We start from the raw sequence: 11505 nt of genomic DNA, 5'->3' as shown, positions 1-11505 counted from the left end.
ACTGACCACTCTCTCAGAACCTACAGTATGAACTACACTTAGTCACACTGACCTCTCTCTCAGAACCTACAGTATGAACAACAAGGAGTTAGATTGACCTCTCTCTCAGAACCTAGAGTATGAGCAACACGGAGTTAGATTGACCTCTCTCTCAGAACCTAGAGTATGAACAACACGGAGTTAGATTGACCTCTCTCTCAGAACCTAGAGTATGAGCAACACGGAGTTAGATTGACCTCTCTCTCAGAACCTAGAGTATGAACAACAAGGAGTTAGATTGACCTCTCTCTCAGAACCTAGAGTATGAGCAACACGGAGTTAGATTGACCTCTCTCTCAGAACCTAGAGTTTGAGCAACACGGAGTTAGACTGACCTCTCTCTCAGAACCTAGAGTATGTACAACACGGAGTTAGATTGACCTCTCTCTCAGAACCTAGAGTATGTACAACACGGAGTTAGATTGACCTCTCTCTCAGAACCTAGAGTATGTACAACAAAGAAAATCAGTCCAACTACTTAAACTGTGGTCAATCTTATTATAGCAGTAGTCTCTTACCTTGGGGTGGTCAATCTTATTATAGCAGTAGTCTCTTACCTTGGGGTGGTCAATCTTATTATAGCAGTAGTCTCTTACCTTGGGGTGGTCAATCTTATTATAGCAGTAGTCTCTTACCTTGGGGTGGTTCATCTTATTATAGCAGTAGTCTCTTACCTTGGGGTGGTCAATCTTATTATAGCAGTAGTCTCTTACCTTGGGGTGGTCAATCTTATTATAGCAGTAGTCTCTTACCTTGGGGTGGTCAATCTTATTATAGCAGTAGTCTCTTACCTTGGGGTGGTCAATCTTATTATAGCAGTAGTCTCTTACCTTGGGGTGGTCAATCTTATTATAGCAGTAGTCTCTTACCTTGGGGTGGTCAATCTTATTATAGCAGTAGTCTCTTACCTTGGGGTGGTTCATCTTATTATAGCAGTAGTCTCTTACCTTGGGGTGGTCAATCTTATTATAGCAGTAGTCTCTTACCTTGGGGTGGTCAATCTTATTATAGCAGTAGTCTCTTACCTTGGGGTGGTCAATCTTATTATAGCAGTAGTCTCTTACCTTGGGGTGGTCAGTGTTATTAGAGCAGTAGTCTCTTACCTTGGGGTGGTCAATCTTATTATAGCAGTAGTCTCTTACCTTGGGGTGGTCAATCTTATTATAGCAGTAGTCTCTTACCTTGGGGTGGTCAATCTTATTATAGCAGTAGTATCTTACCTTGGGGTGGTCAGTGTTATGAGAGCAGTAGTCTCTTACCTTGGGGTGGTCAGTGTTATTATAGAGCAGTAGTCTCTTACCTTGGGGTGGTCAATCTTATTATAGCAGTGGTCTCTTACCTTGGGGTTGTCAGTGTTATTATAGAGCAGTAGTCTCTTACCTTGGGGTTGTCAGTGTTATTATAGAGCAGTAGTCTCTTACCTTGGGGTGGTCAATCTTATTATAGCAGTGGTCTCTTACCTTGGGGTTGTCAGTGTTATTATAGAGCAGTAGTCTCTTACCTTGGGGTTGTCAGTGTTATTATAGAGCAGTAGTCTCTTACCTTGGGGTGGTCAATCTTATTATAGCAGTGGTCTCTTACCTTGGGGTTGTCAGTGTTATTATAGAGCAGTAGTCTCTTACCTTGGGGTGGTCAATCTTATTATAGCAGTGGTCTCTTACCTTGGGGTTGTCAGTGTTATTATAGAGCAGTAGTCTCTTACCTTGGGGTGGTCAATCTTATTATAGCAGTGGTCTCTTACCTTGGGGTGGTCAATCTTATTATAGCAGTGGTCTCTTACCTTGGGGTGGTCAATCTTATTATAGCAGTGGTCTCTTACCTTGGGGTGGTCAATCTTATTATAGCAGTGGTCTCTTACCTTGGGGTGGTCAATCTTATTATAGCAGTGGTCTCTTACCTTGGGGTGGTCAATCTTATTATAGCAGTGGTCTCTTACCTTGGGGTGGTCAGTGTTATAATAGAGCAGTAGTCTCTTACCTTGGGGTGGTCAGTGTTATTATAGAGCAGTAGTCTCTTACCTTGGGGTGGTCAGTGTTATTATAGAGCAGTAGTCTCTTACCTTGGGGTGGTCAGTGTTATTATAGAGCAGTAGTCTCTTACCTTGGGGTGGTCAGTGTTATTATAGAGCAGTAGTCTCTTACATTGAGGTGGTCAGTGATATTATAGAGTAGTAGTCTCTTACCTTGGGGTGGTCAGTGTTATTATAGAGTAGTAGTCTCTTACCTTGGGGTGGTCAGTGTTATTATAGATCAGTAGTCTCTTACATTGAGGTGGTCAGTGTTATTATAAAGCAGTAGTCTCTTACCTTGGGGTGGTCAGTGTTATTATAGAGCAGTAGTCTCTTACCTTGGGGTGGTCAGTGTTATTATAGAGCAGTAGTCTCTTACCTTGGGGTGGTCAGTGTTATTACAGCAGTAGTCTCTTACCTTGGGGTGGTCAGTGTTATTATAGAGCAGTAGTCTCTTACCTTTTTAGTATGTTATGTGAATGTGTGTGTGTTACCAGGGTGCTGGTCTCCTGGTCTATTATTAGGAGCAGTGTCTGCTGTCTCTTCTCTCTTGGTGCTGGTCTCCTGGTCCATCATTAGGAGCAGTGTCTGCTGTCTCTTCTCTCTTGGTGCTGGTCTCCTGGTCCATCATTAGGAGCAGTGTCTGCCGTCTCTTCTCTCTTGGTGCTAGTCTCCTGGTCCATCATTAGGAGCAGTGTCTGCTGCCTCTTCTCTCTTTGTGCTGGTCTCCTGGTCCATTATTAGGAGCAGTGTCTGCTGTCTCTTCTCTCTTGGTGCTGGTCTCCTGGTCCATTATTAGGAGCAGTGTCTGCTGTCTCTTCTCTCTTGGTGCTGGTCTCCTGGTCCATCATTAGGAGCAGTGTCTACTGTCTCTTCTCTCTTGGTGCTGGTCTCCTGGTCCATTATTAGGAGCAGTGTCTGCTGTCTCTTCTCTCTTGGTGCTGGTCTCCTGGTCCATTATTAGGAGCAGTGTCTGCTGTCTCTTCTCTCTTGGTGCTGGTCTCCTGGTCCATCATTAGGAGCAGTGTCCTCTGTCTCTTCTCTCTTGGTGCTGGTCTCCTGGTCCATTATTAGGAGCAGTGTCTGCTGTCTCTTCTCTCTTTGTGCTGGTGTCCTGGTCCATCATTAGGAGCAGTGTCTGCTGTTTCTTCTCTCTTGGTGCTGGTCTCCTGGTCCATCATTAGGAGCAGTGTCTGCTGTCTCTTCTCTCTTGGTGCTGGTCTCCTGGTCCATCATTAGGAGCAGTGTCTGCTGTCTCTTCTCTCTTAGTGCTGGTCTCCTGGTCCATCATTAGGAGCAGTGTCTGCTGTCTCTTCTCTCTTGGTGCTGGTCTCCTGGTCCATCATTAGGAGCAGTGTCTGCTGTCTCTTCTCTCTTGGTGCTGGTCTCCTGGTTCATCATTAGGAGCAGTGTCTGCTGTCTCTTCTCTCTTGGTGCTGGTCTCATCGTCTCTCAGGGTGTCTGCACTGACGTAGATATATTAACAATCCTCTCCTTCATCTCACTTCTGTCCAAGTTGACATTCTTGTTCATATCTGGCTAAGGATAGATGGCCTTTGACAACTTTAACAATGTCTGAGTCTTTTTTTCTATGTAGGTCTACTATACATTAAGTCTCTGCTTCTGGAATGTGCTCCTGAGTGGTGCTGCGGTCTAGGGCACTGCATGTAAGTGCTGGAGGTGTCCCTACTGACCCTGGTTCAAATCCAGGCTGTATCACAACACTCTGTAATTGGGAGTCCCATAGGGTGGTGCACAATTGTCCCAGTGTCGTCCCGGTTAGGATTTGGCTGAGGTAGGCGGTCATTGTAAATAAGAATTTGTTCTTAATTGACTGGCCTAGTTAACAAAATAAAACATAGAATTATGTTACATTAAGTCTCTGCTTCTAGTTATATCTGTCATCTGTGCGTCTCTGTCTGTATGACTGCTGTAGGTGTTAACTCAACAAAATGACACGGGTAGTTGTGGCTATGCTAATATAACACGTTTGCATACTTGTGTGTGTACTTGTGTGCATGAGAGAGATTTGTTACAGTGGTTATTGTTAAACCATTTTCTGCAGAACAATATAAACCATTTCATGTCTCTACATGTTCATCTTGTCCAGAGTATTTCTCAACACAGTCCTCCTGCCCAGGGAATGGGACTTGCTATTTGTGATGATGGACAGGACACTATCATACCAGATATATAAGATATAGATCATAGAGGGGAAGTGGAGAACAAAGACTAGATGTTAACACATATTAAATATCATATGTAACAGTCCCAAGATAATTCAGAGAGTTTCCAGAACTCCTCCTTCCTTTCACCTTTCTGCTGATTTGGACCCTCTGTTTACTCCCAAATATACATCAACATGTTCAGGAGGTCCAGAACTACAAACATGGGTCATTATAATGTCCATACAATAGATTTTAGACTACAAACTGCTCCAAACTGGATATTGAGGATGGGTAGGCTTCACCAGTGAGGAGGAGATGACAACAGAAACGGACGCAGCTCTGTTCTCTCTAAATGAACCTGATTGGTCGAGGAGTTCGTTGAACCACTGAAAATAACAACTTAACTCCCCTCTTTTGTGACCCATATTGCAGAGTCTGATGTACTATCTTCATGTTGACTCTGGTAAACAGGAAGCTACAATGTCAGGAAACAAGTAGGACTTTTATTAATATACTAATACAAATAAATACAACATTTGTGTGCCTGAGTTTGAGACAAAGAGAGAGAGAGACAGAGACAGAGGAGGAAGTTCTGTGCACTGAAGGCTACTGTATGTGTTACAGCATGTTGTCATGGTGATGTTAAACCACTTTCTCACAAATCCAGTTGAGTTTGCTGTCACATGACATGTCATTCCATGCCTTTAGAGGACTCTGGTCTTTGTGTATCTCAGCACAGTCCTCGTCCCCATTAGGGCCTGCATTATCAGGCTGTTTGGAATACCAGTACCTAAAGGGTTAAAAACCGTCAGATATCATGGTTAATACCAGTAGCTACAGGGTTAAAAACAGTCAGACATCACAGTTACAACATCATAATACTAAATAATATGTTGACATCTTATAGTTAACTGCGTTGACTGCTATCATCAATATCAGTAACCTGCATAGAAACATGTTGAATGGAGCCTCATTAATAGATTAGTTATCATCTCTCACCTTGTGGTCAGTGGGGTGCCGTCCACCCATTTCCAGGTCCCCTCCTTAACAGAGTCAGTCAGACCAATCCAGACTCTCTTCTTGAGGTTGAAGAGAAATGTCTGTTGTTGAGAAAGATAAATTAGCAGATGTATATGTTTGATCATATCTACCCGCTGCACACCCATTCCCTCTCCCATTCCCTCTCCCATTCCCTCTCCCTCTCACCTGTTCCTTATCACTGTTTATCATCACCAGGTCTGCTCCTCTCTCCAGACAGTCCTTTCTGCTCTCCTTCCAGGTTTTAGACTCAGTAGACAGGAAGTACCAACTGGATTCAAACTTCTGCCAGCCTTCAGGACAGGTTTGAATATTGATGACATACGCATTTCCTTCAATTTATCACACTGGACACTTATTGAAAGAACACAGACTGATGATTAGTTGTGTGGTATTAATGATAATTTATTACTGAAGGTTTACTCACTGAGATTGGTAAGCCTCCCGCTAAGAAAATTTCTCTCAGTCTGTAGCTGGTCTCTCTCTTTAGTCATGGTGTTGTAAATGGTCTGTAGCTGGTCTCTCTCTTTAGTCATGGTGTTGTAACTGGTCTGTAGCTGGTCTCTCTTTTTAGTCAGGGTGCTGTAACTATTCTGTATCTGGTCTCTCTCTTTAGTCAGGTTGTTGTAGCTGGTCAGTAGCTGTTTGATCTCTGCAGATGCGTTGGTTTTATAGGCTAAGAAGCTCTTAGAGATCCCACCATCTGTTATAACAACAACAAAGTGTATCAATAAAATAGATAATCTGGTGAATTGTACGTGAATGCTGGTGAATTGTAGGAAGTATAACTTCAGACTTACAATAGACAGACAGGCCTATGATCCCAGCCAGTAGGAGAACACACAGCAGCCCCAGACACACTGCAGCAACTCTGAAGGATCTCTTCCCTGAGCTATCAGGCTCTGTGGACACAGGTACTGTACATAGCATCAATTAGACACAATAATACTTTTAAAGTGATGTTTTCTCACCCCATCTCTCTTCCTGTTGAGGGGGACTTGTGGTTGTTAAAGATACAACTTCTCACATTAACAGGAAATATAGTGGCCAGTTACAGTTAACCCCTAGCCTTGCTAACGGTATCCAGCTGGCTAATAGTTGTAGAATTCATATGTTTAAGACATTCGTAACATATACAAATTGTAATTCGTAACACGTCATACAAAATGTAAATCGTAACATCATAGAAATATTCATTTGTAACATACAAAATGGATCATGGTGTCACATCCTGACCTTAGAGAACCTTTTACTGTCTCTATTTGGTTTGGTCAGGGTGTGATTAGGGGTGGGCATTCCATGTTTTTGTTTTGTATTTCTATGTTTTGGCCGGGTATGGTTCTCAATCAGGGACAGCTGTCTATCGTTGTCTCTGATTGGGAACCATACTTAAATAGCCCTTTTCCCTCCTTTCCTTGTGGGAAGTTAACTTTGTTTGTGGCACATAGCTTCACGGTTGTTTTGTATTGATTATTGTTTTTGTCGGCGTCATCCTAAATAAAAGGAATATGTACGATCACCATGCTGCGCTTTGGTCCTCTTCATTCCACGGCCGTGACACATGGACATCCACAAATTGATACATATCATATGAAACATATTACACTAAATGGAGTGACTCGGATTTATGTACATAATAATAAAAAATGCAATGAGACCAGATGGAAATACACAGTGGAGATTTGCATTGGACTTTTTGAACATGAAATTAAATGTTTCTGCAGTTACTTTACATCCTGAAATACAGAGACTCGAACATTTCAGAACATTTAACCTCTAGTCTTAAAGGAACAACCTTCCTTTATGAGATGTAGCATTTAATGTATCCTTTTCCACAAGTATATCAATTCCAAAGCTTTCCCTTGTGAAGTAAGACCTATATTTGGAAGACACATTGTATTCCGTTTTTGAATATGTAATAATCTGTTTGTTACAGTTTATTTTACTCAGTTGACTTTTGAAGTATTGGAGCATGGGGCATCGGCCAACCGCATCACATTAACATAGGCACAATTGTTTATGCGGCAAGTGGAAGGAGAATAACCATTAGTTTAAACTTCCATGTGTGTCTCCATGACTACGATGTATTTACCAGTGTTCTGAGATTCAGGTTGTTTATCTGTGCTCCTGTTCACAGTATCCTGTCCACAGATCTCCCTGTCCACATTAGCATAAATATCCTCCATATAAAGGCTAATTCTAATTGACCCCTTAAAATATACTTTGGTACTTTATGGATCTACACACAGTACAATGGACAGTATATTCTGTGATATACTGTATCCTGTTAAACAGCTGCTTTAGTTTAACAGTCTGCTGTGTCTGAAAACGTACAGTGTTATAGGTGTAGGGAGGACTTCACACCTGAGAACATACAGTGGTTTGAGAAGACAACAACCTCCAGAAAGAGACACAACAGCAGATAGACACCATGATGAGTGTGTGGGTATGTAGCAGACAGGTCCACTGGTGCTTGGTGCATTGTGTTGCCGTTGGTAACCTACACGTTGTCCCTTGAACAGTGAAGGTTGTGAGTCATTCTCACCTTCTATTAGCATTGATTTTGTGTGAGTGAGTTTCCTCTAAGTAATGTTCTGCCATCTGTGTGGGTCCAGGTAACACTGTTTAATGTATTTAATCACATTTAATCAGGAAGCTGGTAGACCTTGTTAAAACTTCTTATTGCTGCAGGGGCAGTATTGAGTAGCTTGGATGAAAAGGTGCCCAGAGGTGCCCAGAGTGAACTGCCAGCTCCTCAGTCCCAGTTGCTAATATATGCATATTATTATATTATATTATATTATATATTATAGTATATTATATTATAGTTTTGGATAGAAAACACTCTGAAGTTTCTAAAACTGTTTGAATGACGTCTGTGAGTATAACAGAACTCATATGGCAGGCAAAAACCCAGGAACAAAATCCAACCAGAAAGTGGCAAATCTAAGGTTTGTAGGTTTTCAACTCATCACCTATTGAATACACAGTGGGATATGGGTCAGTTTGCACTTCCTACGGCTTCCACTCGATGTCAACAGTCTGTAGAACCTGATGCTTCTACTGTGAAGTGGGGCCGAAGGAGACTGGAATGAGTAAGGTCTATCATGAGCTGACCATGCTCTGACCATGCGCGTTCACATGAGAGGGAGCTCTGTTCCATTGCACTTCTGAAGACAATGGAATTCTCTGGTTGGAACATTATTGAAGATTTATGTTAAAAACATAAAGATTGATTCAATACATCGTTTGACATGTTTCTACTGACCGTTACGGAACTTTTTGACATTTCGTCTGCTTTAGTGAACGCGCTTCCTGACTTTGGATTTGTTACCAAACACGCTAACAAAAATAGCTATTTGGACGTAACGAACAAAACAAACATGTCTTGTGGAAGTGGGAGTCCTGGGAGTGCATTCCGACGAAGATCAGCAAAGGTAAGTGAAGATTTATAATGCTATTTATGAGTTTTGTTGACTGCACAATTTGACAGGTAACTGTATGGCTTCCTTTTGTGGCTGAACGCTGTTCTCAGATTATTGAATATTGTGCTTTTGCCGTAAAGCTTTTTGAAATCTGACACAGCGGTTGCATTAAGAAGAAGAGTATCTTTAATTCTGTGTAAAACATGTATCTTTCATCAAAGTTTATGATGAGTATTTCTGTTATTTGATGTGGCTCTCAGCAATTTCTCCAGATATTTTGGAGGCGTTTCTGAATATGGCGCCAATGTAAACTGAGATTTATGGATATAAATATGAACTTTATCGAACAAAACATATAAGTATTGTTTAACATGAAATCCTATGAGTGTCATCTGATGAAGATCATCAAAGGTTAGTGATTCATTTTATCTCTATTTCTGCATTTTGTGACTCCTGTTGTTGGCTGGAAAAATGGCTGTGTTTTTCTGTGATTTTGCGGTGACCTAATATAATCGTGTGGTGCTTTCGTTGTAAAGCCTTTTTGAAATCGGACACTGTGGTGGGATTAACAAGAAGTGTATCTTTAAAATGGTGTGAAATACTTGGATGCTTGAGGAATTTTAATTATGAGATTTCTGTTGTTTGAATTTGGCGCCCTGCACTTTCACTGGCTGTTGTCATATTGATCCCGTTAACGGGATTGCAGCCATAAGAAGTTTTAAAGAACATTGTTCCTTAATTTATTAATCTGTGCTTTGTTATTCTTATTATTAATGTGATGAGCACAGGTGGGGTGGCAGCGTAGCCTAGTGGTTAGAGCATTGGATTAGTAACCGGAAAGGTTGCAAGATCAAATCCCTGAACCGACAAGGTACAAAATCTGTCGTTCTGCCCCTGAACAAGGCAGTTACACCATCATTGAAAATAAGAATTTGTTTTTAACTGACTTGCCTAGTTACATAAAGGTAAAATAAAATAAAAAAAATAGGTTAATAATTGGGCCCACTTTTTTGGCGAAAATCACATGACATTTTTCCAATAAAACTAATGAAGAATAATTTTAGAGATTACAGTATGTCTACATACTCTCCTCTAAATCTAAAAAGAACGATTATTTGTCTTATTTTTTCTCTCTTCCTCATTCTATTAATTTTCTTCTTTCTCCTCTGTCTCTGACACTAAGGCTCTATCTCAATTAATATCTCCTCTCCACCTATCTCCTCACCTCCTCATATCTACTCCTATCTCCTCTCTCCCCTCCTTCGATCTCCTCTCCTCCTATTTCCTCTCTTCCGTATCACTGTATCCAACGATCAGCATAGTAATTACTACCAGATAGCTAATGTTAGTAGAATTCATATGGTTAGGACGTACGTAACATATTGTATGTTTTTGCAAATTTGTAACATATCATACACATTATCATTTGTAACATATCATACAACATGGTTGATGGGCATCCACAAATTGATACATACCATATGAAAGGTAATATATCATATTAAAATGGAGTGTCTCTGATTTACGTACAGAATAATACTAAATGTTTTGAGACTAGGTTGGAAATACACAGTGGCGAGTTACAGGACATACTGAAGGACTTTATCAGCATAGTAATTACTAGACTACCAGAAAAACAACGAGAGAGAGAGTTTCCAATCACGTTCCTAAAAATGTATGTTTTGATTCATGGATGTCATTCCATGAGAACTGTAGATGCATTATAGAAGCCACGTACTATATGCATTTGAAAATGTAATGGAAAGAGAGAGAGAAAAAACATGTGTTGATAATGGTATGCTCATCTTAGACAGTGTCTTTAAGCTGTAAAAACATAGGACTATGTCTATATTTGAGGAGGATATTTGTATTACAGTGTCTGACTGTCTGGATTTCTGTGTTGTTTAGGTACTGGCAATCTCACCTGTTTAGTGTGTAGTGTGTGTGTGTGTGTGTGTATGTGTGTGTGTGTGTGTGTTCATGCCATCTTACCTGAAGCAACAACTCCATCTCTTGGACTGGGCTTGAAGGCTCTTACGTTGGCATATATTTGGCCATCAATGTCTGTGTTCTTCATGGTATCAGGCTCATCGTCTTCAAATCCGTCTGGGATTTCATAGACTCCCTCTGACATCTTAACACACTTGTGATCAAATACAGTAACTTCTACTTCTAACCTGAACTCTAATATGCATCTATAGCTGTGTCGTCTTCCTGCACTGTCCTGCGTCTGTGTGATTTATGGTAGTGAAACTCTTTATCAGTCTACCACAGTGGATGATAAATTGTGAAATCGACACAACACTGGCCAACACGTGACTTGCACCAACCTTAGTTTGATAATAAACTACACTGTATGACTATATATTATGCTATATGGTGTATGTGTGAATTCAAAGGATCACAATTTTGGATCTGCTGAAGTAAATTGGGTTCCTGTTAATTGACATATACACTGTACACTACATATATCCTAACTGAGTTTACAGCACTCATAGCCTTCAAATGGAGACCACATTATGGCTCTCACTCTGTGACCAGTGTTGTAGGGGGAAGTTGCCCCTAGACGCTGATATTAGGTCTGTTTCAAATTTCCACCACAAATGGTTAAGGTTAAGATTGGGGGAGGGAAACCTGATCCTAGATCTGTACCTAGGGGAAACTTCCCCCTGTGTTGTGACTGGCCACCAATGACCAATGGGGTCTTTGTTCTATCTATGCTGACTCTGAAGAATTACCCAGAATTAAAAAGCAGAAGTTCTGACAATATCTCCAGAGTTTCAGTTTTAAGGGAAATGAAAGAAGAATAAATAGCCTCCACATGATT

General features: G+C 40.9%; 1 protein-coding gene across 2 annotated transcripts; it reads right to left on the bottom strand.

Annotated features, from left to right (window-relative positions):
* Window positions 1-4698: 4698 nt before the first annotated feature.
* LOC139396681 (CD209 antigen-like protein E) lies at window positions 4699-10950 on the bottom strand. 2 transcript variants are annotated; one of them, XM_071143622.1, is made up of 6 exons: window positions 10671-10950; window positions 6054-6155; window positions 5681-5956; window positions 5422-5546; window positions 5215-5315; window positions 4699-5005 (listed from the first exon to the last, which is right to left on the bottom strand). In XM_071143622.1, the coding sequence occupies exons 1-6, from the start codon at window positions 10810-10812 to the stop codon at window positions 4858-4860; spliced, it is 894 nt and encodes a 297-aa protein (XP_070999723.1). In that variant the 5' UTR covers window positions 10813-10950; the 3' UTR covers window positions 4699-4857. The 2 variants fall into 2 exon arrangements, with proteins under 2 accessions (XP_070999723.1, XP_070999722.1); XM_071143621.1 differs by having other exon boundaries at window positions 6054-6170; window positions 10671-10904.
* Window positions 10951-11505: the final 555 nt, after the last annotated feature.

The sequence above is a fragment of the Oncorhynchus clarkii genome, unplaced genomic scaffold, assembly GCF_045791955.1.
Source record: "Oncorhynchus clarkii lewisi isolate Uvic-CL-2024 unplaced genomic scaffold, UVic_Ocla_1.0 unplaced_contig_3353_pilon_pilon, whole genome shotgun sequence".
Taxonomy (NCBI): domain Eukaryota; kingdom Metazoa; phylum Chordata; class Actinopteri; order Salmoniformes; family Salmonidae; genus Oncorhynchus; species Oncorhynchus clarkii.
The sequence above is the reverse complement of the archived record's forward strand: the minus strand, read 5'-3'. Positions and strand labels throughout refer to the sequence as shown.